Raw genomic sequence first — 21,018 nt, forward strand, 5'->3', positions numbered from 1 at the left:
TAATAGATATAATCACTAAAGTGGCAGAGGGAACTTATATACCTCTGACCACGTGCAGATATCTACTAGATAAACATTTTGTTGATACGGCTGAATCACAATGGAAACAATCAACGACCTGCTCGGTAAGTAGACAAACGTGGAATAAGAGCCGCACATTTCGCTTATTGAAATTTAAGAGGAATGACACAAGTACCCTTGTCATGCCAGCAGACTGGGGTTACCTTTTAATGATTACTGCAGAAGCTGCCAAGAAGAAAAAGAGGAAGAAACGATTACACACCTTCTATGTGGATGTAAGGCTCTGTATGGGAAAAGAATCGCAACTATGGGACGCGGTTTTCTCGATGATGTGGGCGAAGTTGTTCATATCAATCTGAGTGAACTTGTTTACCTTGTTAAGACCACAGGGTGGTTCAAAGATGACTCACACAGTCCCAGTGGTGTCACAATGGGCCTCCCAAAGGCCTAGGTGGGTCGTTTGACAACCACTTAACCTACCTACCTAATAGAAATACTTCACCGAACTAATATTGGCTCAGTCATAACTGAGCTGATACTCCCCGTTTCAATTTGATGATGCTAATTGTGACATAGCCACTTAGACCCTGATAAGACTTCATAATACATTCGTAGTATTGAAGGGAGAGATTATGTGGAACATCTCCGTAACTCGAAGTTGTACAAGACTTACAGTCATATTGACAGAGTTGAGTGACATGAAAATATGGAATCCAACAGGGTTGGTTCACGCTCAGTATTATATTCTGCAGAAGAGGAAATATATTTGATTTTACTGAAAAGACCAAGCGAGAAGCAGTGGATTTTTTTTTTCGAATTGTTTCCTAAAATCAGTGTAATTGGGCTTAATATCGTTGACACCGAGGGTTTGATAAACCTTAAAGAAATACCCGTATACAACTTTAAGCACCATATTAAGAATTTAAATATTATTATTTTTTTTAGTATTTTAATTTAATTGTTTAAGCACTGCGTTCTTTGATGATGTAATAAATCTAAGACCACTGATAAATCTAGAGAACAGATATATTAAATGTCAAGCTTTTTCTTCATAAAAAGTTGAAAACTACAAGTCTGAGGGTTCCTTTGGAATTTTCTTGTTGTCAATGCCGAGCACCTTGACCTACATAAGTCACCCATTTTCTTAGTGAAATGAACACTAAAACTTCAAATTTTCCTTAACCTAAAAGCACTGTCACATACCTAACTCCTCTCACACATTTCGTTTGACTTTGCAGTGAACAAGAAATAACAACAACAACAACAACAATAAAAAATGATTAAAGCCAAATAAGACCATTAGGAGTGCGCATTTAGAGAGTTGTCACAAATGAGTATAGGCACTGACAAATATACTTTAAAAGTAAATGGCTGGCATGCTATGGATATCCACTGACCTTAGACACTTTCAACATTTAGCCATTTGCATTGCTAGACTATATATTGCTATGACTTGCTTTGCATACTAAATTATAGCGAGTGAGCGCCAACAAAGTGCCAGTGATTTCATTTCTTTTTAATTTTTTTATACTAACTCCATAGAAAATTACGACATTTTTCTATTCAACACACACACATACGTAGGCATGCACGCATAGTCACTTCCTCTGCGCCCACAATGATTTCCAGCTGTAATTTTGCTATTTAAACTTTTCTATTGTAGAGAACGTGCGAGAGAGAATGGAAATTATTTGTTGGCATTATTCTGCTTTGTTCGTCTTTTATTAAGCTACGCTTTGTTTTGACTGTTTGCTTTGCTCTGCTTTCCATTCGTTTAATTTTAATGAACCGAAACAATTTGTTTGAGATAATTTGTTGCTTTCATTCCACTAACTGGCACATTAAAGAAAATGCAGCATGCAACGGAAAGTGACAAAGGCTATGCCGTTATATGCAGGTGCGGAGTTGCAGCATAGCAGCGTGGGAGTATGAAAAAAAAAATCGTTTGAAATGCGCGCTGGCAACAGTTTGCAGGCTATTCACCTTGGCTCAGCGCCTTGGCGTATGCAACGCGCACCGAATGAATGACACGAAAGGAAATAAAGGAGAAGGAAATAATAATTTAGTGCCTTACAGCACGCAGCTTTATGGTGCTACAGCATATAAAACTATGTTGGAGGAAATTTTAAAGTAGTAAGGTGGCACGGTATGCGGGTGGATTTGAATACTATAGAGAAATTAATTTTTTTTTAAGCCGAAAATTGGCTCTTGTTTCCAAAATAATGATTTTGAACGCATTTCGAAGAGTTAACGTAAAATTTATCGTATTTTTTTTTTAGAAAATATAAATTTTCAAATAATTTAATTTAATAATTTTCACTTTCGTAAATTCAGTTTTAGTTAAGTTACGTCAAGGTTTTCAAATTACTTTAATATTGCATGGTTTGTGAAATATTGGTGGTTTTGGAAAATACCGTTATAGGGTGATTCAAGAATCACAGCCTATTTGTGGATGCATAAGACTTATTAGCAGAGATTTTAAAACATTTTTGAAAAAGTAGCGCTCTTAGTTTCTTAAATATAACGGTTTCTGTGTTTTTCAAAAGTACCGTTATATTTCAAAATATCTTCATTATAATATATTTCAAATAATTGCTTAACAAAAATTTTTTAACGATTTTGAAATATGCATTTAAGTGTTTTTCTTGAGTTATTATGTTCCAGGGTTGCCAGATAGACTGAAAGTTCAATGAATCTCACTCAAAATTATAATTTTTTAACATTGTCTGTTCGTAAAAAGAGTTTCAAATACTCGTTAAATATTAAAATCATAATGCTTGCAACATGCAACAAGTTGCACGGTGGTATAAAGGGATACCACCTGAATAAGGACTCTGCATGCAACTGTTTTTGTTTTTGTTGTTTTTACATCTTTTTGCACCACCAAGTCGTTTACGTACTCAGTCAACTGACCATGCTGCACATGATGAATGCGAAGCGCTGAGTAAAACGCGCCGCATTATGCTACACACCATGCTGGGTGGCCACATTGCAATGGCAACATTAAGATCTTCCAAATGCACGATCTTTTATTTTAATTAACGCAGTAATTACGATTTTCATTCATTTCCTGCAGCAAACCAATTTCCGCTGCGCCGGGTTGCCTTAACGGGCAAACGGCATGTCACACACACAAACACATAGAGAATGTAAGAGAGCGAGGGAGAGAGACAGTGAGCACAGCTTGCACTGACAATTTACAAATTCACAGCATTTGCACTTGACACAGCGCCTGGCACCTTGACACAGGCGAAGAGCGTTCAACTGCAATACATGACAGTTGCAGCACAAGATGAAGGGAATAAAGGGTAGAAGAGAGGCAAGTAAATGAAGTAGAGCGGCAACAAACTGATGCGCCGTTAAGAAGAAATATTGCAGTCAAAATTGCGTGTTGCAAGTGAAATTATTCGCTGGCAAAAAATAAAAACAACAACACCAAAACAGTGCAACATTACAACAACAACAACAGACAAAGCGTGAATAAATTATTAAGTTAGCTAATAGTTGTATATGCGCGTTTGTGCTGCGAAAATGAAAATTGAAAGCAAACATTTTGCTCTGCGGGGGGCGTGAAGTGGTGAGGAGTAAAGATAATGTACTGTTGACTTTGGTAGTCACTTACCTGATTCAATGTTGTGCATGTAGATCTCACGTAGCAGCAGCAATTCATCCTCTGGTGCGGCGGACATGGCGCCGAAGGCATCGTTCTCTGGCCAGACCTCCCTGTAATTATGAAAATGTTGTAAAGCAACAACAACAACAAAAAATATTAGTTTTTATTAACTTGTTCATTACATTTCAAATGGAGTAAAGTGTAAATAGTTTACAGTAAAAATACTTTAAATATTAGTGCAATTGCTTGTGCTTAAGAAATGCAGAAACGGGTTTATGTTGTGGTGAAATTACTTGGGGTAACAAATGTATATTTCTTTGAAAATTGTTGTTAAAGGAAACTCACCAAGGAGAGATTAGAACAGTCTAGAGATAACATAATCATTAGAGTGAGGAACATTTATGCGCTGAAGAGAGTGGAAAGGAATCTTATCTTTCCTCGGAGGTTTATTATCATTCGAAAGAATATTCATTTTTTAAAGATTATATCTTTCAAATGTTAGCCGCGGCTAACAGATGTCGTCTCATATGGTCCCTCCGTTTAGTCCAATTTTCGATGACTCGTTTGAGCACTAACTAGCGAATGACATGCGTGATGTTTTGCTCCAAGACCTGAATCAAAGTGGGATTGTCCGCATAGATTTCAGACTTCACACATCCCCAAAGGAAAAATACTAACGGTGTGATATCACAAAATCTTGGTGACCAATCAGCCGGCCCAAAACCAGAAACTATCTGCTCACCGAAGAAACCATCACCGAATAAATCCATTGATTGATCCGATATGTGGGAAGTGGCGCCGTTGAAACTAAATAACGCCGAGATCTTTTTCTTCTACTTGACTGGTGTAGCCACCACTTACACGGTTATAGCCGAGTCCACAATAGCGCGCCACGCATTTCTCCTTTTGGCAGTTTGGCGCGAATTGTTAATACCAAGTTAAGCCAGGTCCTTCTCCACCTGATCCTTCCAACGGAGTGGAGCTTTCTTCCTCGGCAGCCACCATTGGGTACTGCATCGAACACTTTTAAAGATGGAGTGTTTTCGTCCATTCGAACAACATGACCTAGCCAGCGTAGTCGCTGTCTTTTTATTCGCAGGGCTATGCTTATGTCGTCGTCTAACTCGTACAGCTCATCGTTCCATCGTCACCGGTATTGCCAATGTTCAAAGGCCCATAAATCTTTCGCAAAATCTTTCTCTCGAAAACTCCTAGTGTCGCCTCATCAGATGTTGACACCGTCCACGCTTCTGCACCATAAAGTAGAACGGGAATGATGAGTGACTTGTAGAGTTTAGTTTTTGTTCGTCGAGAGAGGACTTTACTTTTCAATTGCCTACTTAGTCCATAGTAGCACCTGTTGATTCTGCGTCGGATTTCTAGGCTGGCATTGTTATTGCTGTTAATGCTGGTTCCCAGGTAGACGAAATTATCTACAACCTCAAAGTCATGACTGTGAACAATGACGTGGGAGCCAAGACGTTGACTGTTTGTTTGACGACAGGAGATATTTCGTCTTGTCCTCGTTCACCACCAGACCCATACGCTTCGCTTCCTTATCCAGTCTGGAAAAAGCAGAACTAACGGCGCGGGTGTTGTTTCCAATGATATCGATATCATCGGCGTACGCCAGTAGCTGTACACTCATATAGAAGATTGTACCTTCTCTATTTAGCTCTGCAGCTCGTATTATTTTCTCCAGCATCAGGTTAAAGAAATCACACGAGAGTGAGTCACCTTGTCTGAAACCTCGTTTGGTATCGAACGGCTCGGAGAGGTCCTTCCCGATCCTGACGGAGCTTTTGGTGTTGCTCAACGTCAGCTTACACAGCCGTATTATTGCGGGGATACCAAATTCAGACATCGCGGCATAAAGGCAGCTCCTTTTCGTGCTGTCGAAAGCAGCTTTAAAGTCGACAAAGAGATGGTGTGTGTCGATCCTATTTTCACGGGTCTTCTCCAAAATTTGGCGCATGGTGAATATCTGGTCTGTTTGTTGATTTTCCAGGTCTAAAGCCACACTGATAAGGTCCAATCAGTTTGTTGACGGTGGGCTTTAGTCTTTCACACAATACGCTCGATAAAACCTTATATGCGATATTGAGGAGACTTATACCACGGTAGTTGGCGCAGATTGTGGGGTCTGCCTTGTTATGGATTGGGCAGAGCACACTAAGATTCCAATCGTCAGGCATGCTTTCATCCGACCATATTCTACAAAGAAGCTGATGCAAGCACCTTACCAGCTCTTCGCCGCCGTATTTGAATAGCTCGGCCGGTAATCCATCGGCCCCCGCCGCCTTATTGTTCTACAAGCGGGTAATTGCTATTCGAATTTCTTCATGGTCGGGTAATGGAATATCTATTCCATCGTCATCGATTGGGGAATCGGGTTCGCCATCTCCTGGTGTTGTACTTTCACTGCCATTCAGCAGGCTGAAGGATATGCTGCATCTATAAATTTCCCTTGATTCTCATACCTCTCTGATTGATGGCGTAGTAATCAAAATAATTTCCAAATAAATCGATATAATTTAAATTAATGTGAATTTAAACACAAACTGCAGAACGAAGGCCATCCAACTCTTTTGGTATTTATATCTCAATATTACACACCGATATCCCCCTTCTTCATTCACAGTCGCTTTGTGGAAGCCAAATTGAAAGTTTTCTATCACTTGCACTGAAGCCCTTCATAATCAGGTCAATTCAATAAATCCCCGCTTCAACGGCAATTAATTTGCAAATTCATTACAAAGACGATGACAAAGATTGTTGCAGTTTTAATACTGCTGGCAGCGGCTAACGGTAATGAAATGATTGTTAAGTGAAGTTATTGAGAAAAAAAAGTAACAAAAACAACAAGAGGGAAATTTTTGCTTAAGAAAAAATACAACAACAAAAACCATGCGAAAGACTATTAAGTGCATACGTTCCATCATATAACGGTGATATGCTGTGAGTGTGTGTGTGTGTGTGAAACGCTTGTAAAAACAGAATGTCATTAATTTGAAATTTCGTACATAAATCCTTATTAAAATTCCATTTAATATGCTCTCTGTAAAGTTTTCAATACAATTAAGCGCCTGCAGTGTGTTGGCGTCGAGCGCGCAGGCGGCAGCATGCCACAAACATATGTATGTATAAGTGTAGGTATGCATGACAGTAAGTGTGGCTGCGTGATACGGCTGTGTTTGTGTATATGCTGTCGTGTAGCAATATTGCAACGCTTGTTGTTGTAACGACGACAGGCGTTGATGTGGCAAGCACGCAGGCGACGACACTGTAAGGCAGCGAGAGCAACCTTGGCACGGCATTAAGGCAACTTTGCAATATAATAACAACAACAACAATAGCAACAGCTGCAGTAAATGCGTCAATCTGTGCCACACAAGAAGCGCGCCAAGCTCCAAGCGCCAAGCGCAACAATAACAACTAAGTGGAAAATGAAATTGATGCATTAAATTTATTCGCTGTGAATGCCACACGTGGCGCAACATGATGCCGCACACGATGTAAGCGATCGAGCAAACCTTTTCGTTCGTATTCTAGCTGACGGCATGTGGCATGCAATGTACTGGCGCTGTTGCATGCAACTCTGTTGGCGTACTTTTTAAGCTGCCTGACTGTCCGTTGGCTGACTAGGCCGACAAGACCGCGGGGGCGTCGTTTTTGCAACAACATTATTCGAGGCAACAGTTGCAATTCGAACGTGCTACAATGCCACAGCGCAGACCTCTTGAAGCGTTTATATACAGCATTGGATAGCTAATTAGAAACATTTTAATTTTCAATTCAAGAAAACAACCAAAAACGTTTCACATTGTTTTGTTTAAGAAACTCTGAGAAACGAAAACTTCTTTTATTATATGGTCAACTCCGAGTTTAAGACTATTCTTCTCTATTCTATTAATTAAATAGAAATCTTCTTGATAATGCTTAAACAATAAGTTCATTTTGAACCGTAAACTCGAGTTTAAAATTTTCGAGTTTATAAGAACTTGGAAATTTTCTCATACTTATATCTAAGAAACTCTGGGAAGCGAAAATAACTTTTATTATATGATAAACTCCGAGTTTAAGACTAGTGTTTACAGTGGGATTAATTAAAAAGAAATCTTTAGAAGAATGCTTATACAGCACCTTACTTTTTAGAGTTTAAGATGTTCGAGTTTATGATAACTAACAATTTTTCTCGTCTTAATAAACCCCGAGCAGCTAAAATAAAATGTATTCTATGGTAAACTCCGAGTTAAAGACTGGCGTTTACAAGGGGATTAATTAAATGGAAATCTTCTTAATATTCCTTATACAATACAATCGTTTTGAACCGTAAACTCGAGTTTAAAATTTTCCAGTTTAAAATAACTTTTCTCATTGTTATATCTAAGAAACTCTGGGGAGTTAAAATAAACTTTATTATATGGTAAACTCTGAGTTTAAGACTATTGTTTAGAGTGGGATTAATTAAATAGAAATCATTAAAATATTGCTTACACAACACCTTCATTTTTAGCAGTAAACACGAATTTAAGATTTTCGAGTTTATGATAACTTAGAAATTTTTTCATCTTTGTGTTTAAGAAACTCTGAGAAGTGAAAATAAAATTAATCATATGATAAACCCAGAGTTTAAGACTATTGTTTCGAGTGGGATTAATTAATTAATTAATTCGTCTTTAGCAGTAAATACGAGTTTATGATAACGAACAATCTTTCTTATTGCCGTGTTCAAGAAACTCTGAGAAATCAAAATAAAATTTCTTATAGGGTAAAATCCGAGTTTAAGACTGGCGTTTAGAGTGGGATTGATATAATGGAAATCTTTAGTATAATACTTTTACAATACAATACAATACAATCATGTTTGGCCGTAAACTCGAGTTTAAGGTTTTGAGTTTATCATAACGAAACATTTTTCTCGTCTTAAAAATTCTGAACAGCTAAAATAATATGTATTCTATGGTAAACTCCGGGTTTAAGACTAGTGTTTAGAGTTAAATACGAAGAGGGAAATTATTTTGAGTGTGTAAAGTACGGTACGGTGAGTACTTCAGATACTCACAGGAAGGCCAATCATTTTCTGATAGCTTGAAGAAGTTTGAGTAAAAACCATTTTACCAGCTGAAATTAGAATTCATTGTAAGCATTGCTTACACTTGAATAAAGTATAAGATTAAATAAATAGATTAAAATGTGATATTGGCACATTTCAAATCAACGACTCTAGACTCTAATTAGTTGACTAAAGCTGTATGGTTTCAAGTAAACAGTGGCACTACCCAGCCAAATGCGCCTAGAAGGCGGCAACAAGGCCTTTTCGATAACAAATATCTATATATCTAAACTTGCAACCGCATCCCAACAGCAACAACAAGAAACATGCGTCGTTATATAATTAAGTACAGTTGCACTCTCGCGCACCTACAGCAACTACAAAACACCAATGCACCGCGTTATCTGCCAGCCACACAATCATAACAGTATTTAGTTGCATGTAATTTATGTGCGACCTGACCTCCACAAATGTGTTGCTGCTAGTCGCTTGTTTAGCGTTCGTCCTTCCGCTGGTGTGTTGTTGTTGTTCTTTTTATTTTTTATTTTCAACACCACAAACGGTATCGTGTGGCACATAGATCATGCTAGTGCCACCTTCGCTGTCTGTCCGGTTATCAACTAGGCGCAGGTAATGCGAACGCGTAACAAACAACAACAACAACATTTTATATTGTTGTTGTAATTTTTATTGCACTACTCGAGTTATAAATATTTTAGTTTGCTCTCGCGCTCTCTCCTCCTCATTGCCATACTTTTAAATTGCTTCCAACTATTCGCCGCCATTTAGAACGCCGCATACGCCCAGTGGCACCCGCGTCTGCCACTTAAATTTCGTTGATAAAGTTATTGCTCGCCTGTTATTCGCAAATATTTTTTGTGTTTGTTGGCACGCTTTTGTTGTCCTTTATAGTTAGTAGTTGAGTAAATTATGCTCTGAGTGCCTGTGTGTGTGTGAGTTTTTTCCACGTTTTATTTATGACATAGAAAATATTTTCTGAGCTTTTTATCGACAACAGCGCGAGTTGTGAAACTTTTTAGCAAAATTTGTGTAAATATTGTTTTTATTTTTTTTATTGCAATTTGTTTTTGTTTAATTGGCTCTTTGGTTGGCTTTTAGCAACTTTGAGCGGTTTTGTATGCATTGGCATACATATACATATGTTTGCATAGAAGTGTACAGTTGCAATGTGGAAATATTGTTAGATCAAAAAATTATGATTATATGCATGTAGATTTTATTGGATTAACTTTGTGGCCAAAAATTTTAATTTAATAATATTAAAAGCCGACCAGAATAATATAGACATAAATTAAACAAATAAAATCAATACTTTGTTGTTAAAAAGTGCTTAGCTGATAGTAGTATGAAATTTTATTGTCTCTAATTGTTGAATAGTGGATTTAAAATGGATTACTAGTATCTTGTGCACTAGCAGTTCTATTTCTCTCCATCGCATAGTAATATTTATTTCTCAATAATTTTGTAAGCCGAGTTTAAAGTGTGTGGAGAGGAATTATGAAGGAAATCTTAAATGGCAAACGATGAAAGTAATTTTAGCGTGATATGTCAACTCAATTGTACCCAAAAGAAACCCAACAAATGATACATACACAGAATATTAAGTACTTGCAGATAGACATTTATATAAATAAGAATGTATGTATATTGAATAACGGAGGCTGTTCAGGGATCACGTCAAGTTATATTTCCAAAAACTATTAAGATTATGCTTTTACTCCTACCATGCAGTGATTTAAGCGCTGAGATGATAGCCGTTATCGACTTTTTACCGAAAATATCGGTAAAACTTTGAGATACATATTTGAAGAGTGCATCGTTTTATAATAATAATGTATAATAAAAATAGATAAAATCAATACTTCCTCTGGCCTCATATAGATGATATAAGGATTTTCAAAATACTGGAGGGCTGTTTATATAGATTTCTATGTATGTATATGAGACATCTCAGAAAAATTATGCGAAAATGTAATCCATGATTGATTTGCGATATTCTTTGGTTGATTTTATGCCGAATATGTGGGCCAAGTGGAATTATCTTAAGGGGTTAGGTGGATTTCAGAGACTAAAAGCAAGGGTATTTTTACAATTTTTTTACTATATACAATCATATATTTTATTTAAACAATTTAGCATATAAAAGATATATATTTAAACCGTATTTCGTGAAATTTTTATTTACAAATTCCGCAAACTCAGCCGTTGTTAACTTATCTCCATGACTTGTGCAAAAAAATACCTTTTGCCATGGACATCATAACTCATGATTAGTTCATCTAAAAACAATAAACCAACAATATTTCGATACTATATGAATAAATGTAGTTAATAAACGAATGAAAAAAGAAAATATTGAAATTTTGACCGAATTTTAACCAAAAGTAACGTTTTTGGTAAAATACGTCACAAGAAAAAAGTTGTAATAAACATAAAAATATACATACAAAATTTTAACAAAATCGCTTGTTAACTTTTTGAGATATCGTATCCACTGACTTGAAAAATTGAGTTTTGAGATAAATATGTTTAAGGTTTTATATTCGTACTGACGTGACCTGATGGGCGGAACTTCAAAAGGATATATCTCTTAGAATATTACTCGCATTGATTTGATAGTTTTGAATAATATTTTAAACATGTTGCACTATTTAATACGAAAAACAATCAGATTTTAAAATCCACCTAACCCTCTAAGAAAATGGTGTGGAAACATTTTAATGATGCATGGAGTAAGGTAAATATATAACTAATTCATTTTCGGATTCGTCCTTCCTTACTTATTATTTTATTAAGAGCATATTCTGGTGTAGAAATGAAAAAAAAAATTTCAAAGCTTTACTATTTAAGAATACATCTACAGGAGGATTTTTCAAAATTCAAATTATTTTCGGAGATACAGGAACTTTCCTGGCGCGGCATCCAAAATAGCTCGGATCGTACTATTCAAACAAAAATCGATTTTCTCGAAATTGTCCGATTTAGCTTTTTTTTGAAATTCTTGCAGATTCTACTTTATGGGCCACTCTATCGCTGGAACCTCACCTCACCCACAAACTATAATTTTTACTATAATATTTTTGGAAATTTGAAAAAAGTAAAATTTTTTTATTTTTTTCAGTCCGTGGCCATTTCGTGAACATTTTTTCCAACTTTTACGTAGTCCCACAGTGTCACTACTCTAGATTAATAATATTTTTTCGGTTGCTAGGAAGGTTGGAATCGTGGGTATGTTCACGTGGCAATTTGTTGAGACTCCACACTTCATCAGCTGCTAATTTTTTAATATTTAAAAATTTTATCTAAATATTGATTGCTTTTCTTTACGACACTTTAAAATTTACTTGAAATGCATGCCTTCACACCAGAATACCCTCTTAATTTAATTTTCGATATATTTTCAATAGCACTTTAACATAATTTAATTGGAGTACGCACTTTAGCCCTGCAATATTCAAGAAATATCACACATATGTATGTATTTACTCCCTATATGGTATATAGTGTCAATACTGTTGTTGTTATGCAGCAAATAACTCCATATACGTATGTATGTCGGTACATATACAAGCAAGCGTAAATTTTTAATTCAGATAAGCCGTCCAGAACACCTGCATCAGTGCTTGCGGGTTTCTACTTTTTTGTTATTTTTTTTATTTTCATCTTTGTTGTTTTTTAGTATTCTTTTTTCTTCACGCCCACACACTTGTCATTTTTATATTTTGCCAATTTCACCAATTTCATACTTATTCAGCATTATTTTCCTTTTCACTTGCCAACTCATTTGCCATTTTCGCCTGCCATTCACTTTACATGACGGACCGTATGCTGTCTTTCCATTGTAATTAAAATGTGCGACACATTGGACCGCTCCAGGCGACTACACACACACATGCATGCCACCTGCCGCGTGCGATTTTATCTGTGTGTGCGAAAAATTATTGTCACAATGCTATTGGTTATGCAAATATGCGCGTGTTTTCATTGCCGCCAGCGCAGACACTGGCACACACATACACACTCACAAGTGCTGAATTGTGATCTTCTTCGCTGGTGAAGCGTTGCGCCAACGCTCATTCAGATTATGCGCGTCCGGCGAGAATATCAACGTCATTTCTGGTATTTTCCACTCACTTGGGACACGACGTAACATAACAATACAATTCGCGCGCTTTTCACCTCGGTGCTGTGCGGAGTGAAGTGTTGGAAGGGAAGCGTGAAGCGCATGCATATGTTGAATGTTGGCATTTAACCTGCGACGCATATATCTCTTTCGCTTTCTGCTGCTCTGTATGTATGTGTCTGTATGGCTGCAAATAATAATGTATTGTCTCGGTGGCTTTCCATCCGGCGTTATGTCAGTGTGCATTACACGTTGTCCTTGAATCCTGCAGCGTCCATCTCGACAACTATTTTTGTACGCCGCTCTTTGCCATTCTCACTTCCTTTCTTTCAGCAACGTCGCCCCACCGCTCTTCCGCCTTCACAACGACGCTTTCATGTTGTTCATCAGGTGGAAAATTTTAATGATGTTGTAATTAAATGACTTGGAAATGTATTTATATACGCAGGAGCACACGCTTCACACACATACACATACACAGCTTTGCATTTATATTTATGTATTTTACATTGTATTTGTATTTGCCTTGCTTAACAGTTGGTCAGGGGTCAAACGCATCGCTTGTAGTCTCGAGCTTTCCAGTCGTTTCCGTTATTTCTGCTAGCGTTTCGTCACAGTCACCGCTGGCGCACTGTCAATTAAACTTCACTGCCATTCATCTTGCGTTACTTGTTGTTGTTGCTGCTTTATTTAATTTCACTTTGCATTTCAACCGTGCAAATAAACGAAAAATGGCAACATATTTGTTTCTTTTATCGCATTCTTCTTCACTCGTCTTGCGCTTTTAATATTTTCATTTTCGTTTTTAAGTTTTTATTTATTTTCCATTTCTTTGTTTTATTGCATTCGCAAAATTAAACTTTAATTAAAGTGAAATAATAAACGCTTCGCTAATATTATTTTCATTCGCATTTCGCTTTTTCCATTTAATTTTCATAATAGCTCTTATATCTTTGCTCGTATTTAAAGTTTTAATGGAGCAGTGCATTTTTCGGCTTCATTCTTTTACTTCTAGAAAATAGTAATAATTATTTTTCCAGGTTTTACGTTTAAGCTGTTGAAATAGTTTTTATTTTTAGCGAATCATTCTCTTTTTCATGCTGGTAAATTCATAGTTTTTAATGATTTAAAAACGCAAACATCATGTACCCTTAATAAAGGGTTTTTCAATAAGAGCACTACAATAAAAACGGTTTGAGATATCAATGAAATTCTTTATTCCTGTGAAAGTACATTCGATACCATTATGTACGTATGGAACTCGATTTCTTTTGCATGACAACCAAGGGCACGCTTGCAGAAGTCCAGACGCTGAACCCAATTTTTGGTTCGACGGTTTTCAAGCATAAACCGGCCGACGCTGCCTCAATTTTATGTTCGATATTCGTACGAAGTTCATCAATCGTCTCTGGCTTGTTGGCATAGACTTAACGTAACCCCCGCACGACCGAGGCGACCAATTGACTGGACCATTTCGTGAGATATCACGTTCGCCAAACTTGGTTTTCAATAAATCGATTGTGACATTCACTGAGTGGGTTGTGGCGCCCTCCTGTTGGAAACACATATTGTCCAAGTCCATATCATCCAATTCGGTAGCGATTCTCTTTCATAGTAACGTGACGGTCTTGCTCATCACGGAAGAAGTACGGTCCAATGAGGCCGCCTGACCATAAACCGCACCAAAACCGTTAGTTTTTCGGGGTGCTATGGTTACTTATGGAGTTTGTGTGGATTGCTGCCTGACCAATAATGCATATTTCTTTTATTGACGAAGCCATTCTGGCAGAAATGATCCTCATCATTATGAAGATGATTTTTCGATGAAAATCAGGATTGTTTTCAAGTTGTTGTTCAGCCCAAATCACGAACATACGACGGTTCTAGTGGTCAAGCGGCTACAGTTCTTACGTCAATTTGATTTTGTTAGGATGTAGGCCAAGATCTTTTCGCAAAATTCGTCACAGCGACGTCACAAAGAAGCCAAACGTTTGACGACGACGTGTGAAAGACTGATTTTGGGTCCTCCTCAATTGATGCGGTATCGGCAGCAATATTCTCGACACTACCGGTTCTTCTTTGTCTCAGTGGCACGGCAACATTTGGTACTGTGCTTGTGGATTCACATTTTCCCCACTAGACGCTCAATTGTTGATCTGACAGGACGATTATGACGACCATAAATTGGGCGTAGCGCTGTTAAAGTTTGGACCACTGACTCCGAATTTTGGTAGTAAATTTTAATAATTTCGACTCGATGTTGATGAAATGGGAAATCTTACTGAAGAGAATTGTCAAAAAATCGGGAGAAAATTTGGCGTTGTCCCTATCGGTCTACTTTTGTAGTGTAGCTATTGAAAAATCGTATATTGTTATAGCATTTTCTTAGACCATTCTCGTTCTAAATCATATACTTTCATACAAGAAGAAACTATTTATTCCACTCTGAAGTGTACGTCTAAAAAATATGACCTTTGAATACCAAAATCATTTCTCAAACATTAATAAATATGCTTTATGAAAGGAATCACGAAAAAATCCCGAGCTGATACATAATTCGAATATGGAAAATTTGATTTTCTTTATTATTCTGTACCTATTTCCTTATATGGTTGATGATTTCGGAACATGAAATTGTGGAAAGTCACTATATACTGACTATTCTTCGATTTTCCAGGTCAAATATAATAAGTATTTTTTTTCTTGGGATTGCGATAGACACTTTCAAAAGTAACCCTACCCATGACCCTTTACTTTCTACGCAATAAAAATCAAATTAAAAATCATCTGTTTTTGACATCTGTCAATATTTGGTCTGGTACATCGATGGAGGACCTTGATGTCGACAAGTTCTGGTAGTGCTCTATTGCAAAATACTGAATGAAGCCACTTTCATTTCATTATTAAGCGGCCACTTCCCTGAACAGTAGTACTCTAACAAGGTCTATTTACTTTTACAACCAGATATGATATGATTTAAAGGCACTATCAAGTAACTTTATGTGTCTCAAAGAAACAAACTCAAGTCTCAATAAAACTGCAGTAAATTTGTGCTGCAATAGACTAAAGATGTCGTGTATTAACTCTAAATCGCTGCGTGGTACATATCAATAACCGTAAAGACCAAATATCTTGTAATTTGTTTAGAGCATAAATCGAGCTGGAGCAACTATTTAAGATTGCGTTTCGAAACAGTATTCTTAACACTTAAGGCTTACTAAAGTGTTTTCCGAGAGCTTTTCGAACTAAACTCAAATATGCGTTTGGATTAAATGATAGACCGGAGTCTATACTAATAAATGTATAACCTTTAGATATTGTCGAGGATAATTGTAATATTACCTATTAGTCTAGGCAGTATATTGTTCCTTGTTTGGAATGCCATGAAAGACAAAAAACCGGTTAAATTTTTTCCACCATAGTATGTATGGATACGGTTTAACTAAACCCAATGAACCTGGGGTGTGTGCCTAGTTTAGGTCCTGAACTCTTCAAGCTATGTTTTTAAGGAATTTCTTATTTTTAGTTTCCAAATACAAAAAGACTGTGGAATGATTCAAGCGGAATTGGACTACTGAATCTTTGGAGTAGCTCAAGTTTGACTTAAATATGCTTATCAATAGTGCGGTAAGGACTCGAAAACTCTTGATTTGAATTGCCATAAGGATTCAAATGTATATTTCAGTGTAATAAATTTGTCTAGTGAACTAATTCGAATTTAATATATTTGATAGCCTATTTTGATATGATCTCATTAAGTGAAATTAAGTTTTTTATTTATATCCCCGTGTATATATTTAACTTAATTTCACACTGCTTGCGAGTGTAATTTATGAGCAAACTTTTCGTATGCAGACCGATTTTGGCATCAAGTCCAGCAATGGACTACGCCGCCAACTCGAACTGCAATTACCGCTAAATGAGATTTTTATTTATTTCTGTCGAAATAATTTTTCAAAGTTCAAAAGTACTTAAAGCGGAAAATTATGTGCACAATTATCACTAGTGCGATTCAAAGCCATTGGCATTTGTCGAAATCACGCTAATCTGTAGTGTTGTTATTGTTTTTGTGCGAGGCTCTACATTGGCAATTTAATACAAAAGTGACATCGAAGAAATATGGCAGCGCTGCCGGGCATTTCAAACACCGTTTAGACAATAAATTTAGAAAGTGAAACTTCAAATGTATTTTCCGAAATAAATTGAATGAAATAAAATTTTGGAATTTAGTGAAATAAATAGTATAATAATTTCAATTTATTCTTAAACACGGTTCTGCCAACTAGATTTCTGTGTTGTCCACAAATATTTTGACAAGGTTCTGCCAACTAGATTTCTGTGTTGTCCACAAATATTTGGGCATCCTGTTATTCTCAATCGCCGCTCAGGCATTAAGTTCAACGTACTGGCAAACAAAAAACACAGTTTCGCTGTTTCTAATGGACATTACACGGCAACCGGAAGTGCAGCAGGACAATTCAAGCCACCGAAGTCAACATAAAACACCTGCACACAACCGAAAACCGCCGGAAGTCTGCTACAAATTACGAAACTCAAGAGAAAAGCAAAAATAAACAACAAAAAAAATAAAAATAAAAATATAATAAATGGCGAAATGCAGTAAACAAGTCCGAATATACATATGTGGACCCAGTGCCAGTGCAAGAGAGTCAACAAATATAACCTCAAAATGAGTAACAACAAGCGGTAGGATTTTGGTTTAATGTTGTTGTTTGTCTGCTTACCGTTAGTTATCATTTAGTTTAACTTAACTTTTGTTTGTTGTTGTTGTTGTGACATTTTTGCGCGTTTAAAATGTCTAGACGCCATTGTCCACAAATTAAGTTGTGACAATTGCCAGAGCGCTCACATGCAGTGGAGAGTGTGTAGAGCGCGCGGTGCATACGTGAAGAAATGAGAGTTAGCACAAACATGTCTCAATGCACATGAACGACAGACGACCACATGACAGCATTTCTGCATTATTTTAATTTGAAAAATTAAAGGTACCCTTTGAGAAATCGGTTTCATTTTAGAGAGCATATGGAATGAGAATACCGTGTTTAAATCTGGCTTAGAAACGGACCACGTTAAATAATCTTTAATATAAGAATATGATAAGGAATTTGGTGTTGCCACTTTTTCAGATTTTCAGCCTTTAAATTTTTATATTTGATTTTATAATTCTGGAACGTTATTCCGAAGAGCGTATCAAATGTTTAATACAAATTTGTCTACAATAAGATAGGCACCTATTTTTCAAAATCGATCACATTTTATGTGTACCCTTTGTGGCAGTTTACTTGGAAATCTATCCAGAGTAGAAACAACGCACCCACCGAACTTTTACTAATTCTTTTGCTGAAGGTTCTTACTTCAATGTTCTTTTTTCAAACAGGATACGAGGATGAATCTTTCAGGAAACAAGAATTATTGCCATAATTCAAAAATAACTTCTAACCATTTCGGGCCCAGCTGAGCTACCTTTATCATCTCTACTGATCGGACATTGCAGAAGGCTTTAGAATAATTATTAGAAAAAAAACTCAACGTACTGTGAATCTCAACGAAAAACAGAAATGTACCATTCGACCCATATATTTTTACCGCAATGACTGATACCTATTTCGATGAGAATTTCGATGTTGTTTCAATCTATCCGGTCAGTTTCAAGGAAGCTCATTGATGCTGCTCTTATATTGAGCCCTTAACGGTTAAGATTAAAACCTTTTCAGACGGTCAACGACAATGACTTGCATGACAACCGATTTGATAACTAGTTTCCGCGTTAACTTTATTCTTCCAGACTCTTTAAGATTAAAATTTGAAAATGTGAGTTTGAACATTTCACGATATAGAAACAAATTTGTTAGAAATACATCTCTTTAAATAAAGGGGTTCTCAATGCGAGAACAAGTGATATCAACGAAATTCTTTATTCCCGTGAAAGTAGATTCGATGCCAGTATTTCTTTTGCATGGCCACCAAGGACATGCTTGCAGAAGTCCAGATCATCATCACCATCATTTGGCTCTACAGCTCTCTGTGAGCTTTGGCCTGCAGAACAATACGCATCCAAGCTCCTCTGTCTTTTGCGGTCTCTCTCCAGTTTTCTAATCAGAGCTTCTTCAGATCCTCGACCTTCCATGTTGTTCTTGGCCATCCTCTTGCTCTGCCGATGTATGTTTTCGCGTTCAATATTTAACTTTTACTAATTCTTTTGCTGAAGGTTCTTACTTCAATGTTCTTTTTTCAAACAGGATACGAGGATGAATCTTTCAGGAAACAAGAATTATTGCCATAATTCAAAAATAACTTCTAACCATTTTGGGCCCAGCTGAGCTACCTTTATCATCTCTACTGATCGGACATTGCAGAAGGCTTTAGAATAATTATTAGAAAAAAAACTCAACGTACTGTGAATCTCAACGAAAAACAGAAATGTTTTTTATGTTGAAACATACATTCTTGAAATATGTCCTAGCCATCTTAATCGTTGCGTTTTGATGAATCGTACCACGTTTTCGCCAGAAGTCCAGATGCTGAACCCAATATTCGGTTCGACGATTTTCAAACATATGTATATCGGTTGAAACTGCTGTCGCACGACCGAGGCGGCCATTCGTGAGATAGCCATTTCGTGAGATAGAACGTTCAATAAACTTGGTTTAAATAAATCGATTGTGACGTTCCCTGTGTGGCGCCGTCCTGTTAGAACCACATATCGTCCAAGTCCAATTCGGCAAAATTAATTCGGTTATCATTGAGTGATTTCCATTCACAGTAACGTGCCGGTCTTGATCATCACGTAAGAAGTACTGTCCAATAACGCCACCAGCCCATAAAACCGTAATGTTTTCGGAAAAGCAATGGTGACTCATGGAGCACGTGTGGATTGCTGACTGACCACTAACTCATATTTTGCTTAATGACGAAGCCTTTCAGTCAGAAATGACCCGAATTGGACGCTCTTAAAGTTAAGGCCACTGACTTCGAATTTCGGTAGCAAATATCTTTCCATGATGAAATGGCAAACCTTATTGAAGGGAAACGTCAAAAAAGCGGACGTTTGCTGTCCATCGGTCTACTTTTGTAGCGTCCCTCTTGAAAAACCATTTAGAACTTTTGGTTAGGTATTCACGTTTGGAAACCCGAGATAAAACAAACGAAAATGTTGATGATGAGAATAGAATTGACAATATACGTTAGGTTATGGAAACTAAAGGTGAAAGTATAAATACAAACTACATGATCCCACTCACTATCCCTAAAGTATAACATATCCGATAGTCGTGGTGACCTCTGGGAGAGTGACCTCTGACCTCTGGGAGGGTTTTTCAAACTTTTCGATATGTCCTTGAAGCAAATTTCCGATATAATTAGAAAGGTTTTCATGTCAGACGGTGATTCCAAAAGATCAGCTTCGAGAAAGACTAGATATGACAGCAGAGTTTATGAAAAATGTGATTCTGAAAGTAACGAGTCAAAAAAGTTAAACCTATGTGAAACTTATTTTGCGAAATCTCTTATTGCCCCCTTCACCTTTCTTTGAGTGCAGTATGTTTTTTTTCCTCATATGTGTTCGTTTTATGATTATTTTTTTCTGTTAAGTTTACCATTTTCATGCAATTTTGTTTGCAACATATAAAACTTTTGTGTGACAGCAGTAAAAACGGTAGAGTTAGACTTTTGCACCGAAGCAACTCTGAGCATAATATAAATAATAATAACGTATGCACACGATGTGGTGTCTGCACTCGTTCATGTTCGTTTATGTTCCACCTTCACTTATGGCTATCTGTTTGTTTGTTTTTATTTTCACTTTTATAACAAACACGAGCGACTAGCGTACAAAAACAACGTGACAGTGAAAGGTCGTGAAAGTCACACTTAAGCTTTGCATTAAGTGAAATTCCACAGACGACACAACGCTGGTGTCATTGCCAAAGCCAAGGCGAAGTAGGAGTAACAAAACACAGAAAACGCATAAAACTTGTATGAGATGTGCGCTAAAAGAGTGTAAAGAGAGAGAATGAGAGAGGGAGAGAGAGGGAGAAAGCAGTTAGAACTGGTAAACAAATTGGCAAAGCAAGTGACAGGCAGTCTGAAAGAGCAAACAAAAAAGCTGTGTGGCCATAAAAAAGTGAGTCTACAACTTCAAGTGAGTTTTTTATTAAGCTGACT

At 36.8% G+C, this 21,018-nt stretch overlaps 1 protein-coding gene across 2 annotated transcripts in view; it reads right to left on the bottom strand.

The window, feature by feature from the left end:
* LOC105214565 (protein timeless homolog) overlaps nucleotides 1-21,018 on the bottom strand; it is a 458,589-nt gene that overhangs the window by 312,390 nt on the left and 125,181 nt on the right. For both annotated transcript variants that reach the window (XM_054230454.1, XM_054230457.1), the window contains one exon: nucleotides 3,644-3,744. In XM_054230454.1, coding sequence (XP_054086429.1) covers nucleotides 3,644-3,744 — 101 coding nt within the window. The remainder of the gene's footprint in view (nucleotides 1-3,643; nucleotides 3,745-21,018) is intronic.

Source organism: Zeugodacus cucurbitae, chromosome 2 (assembly GCF_028554725.1).
Source record: "Zeugodacus cucurbitae isolate PBARC_wt_2022May chromosome 2, idZeuCucr1.2, whole genome shotgun sequence".
In the NCBI taxonomy this organism is placed as follows: Eukaryota; Metazoa; Arthropoda; class Insecta; order Diptera; family Tephritidae; genus Zeugodacus; species Zeugodacus cucurbitae.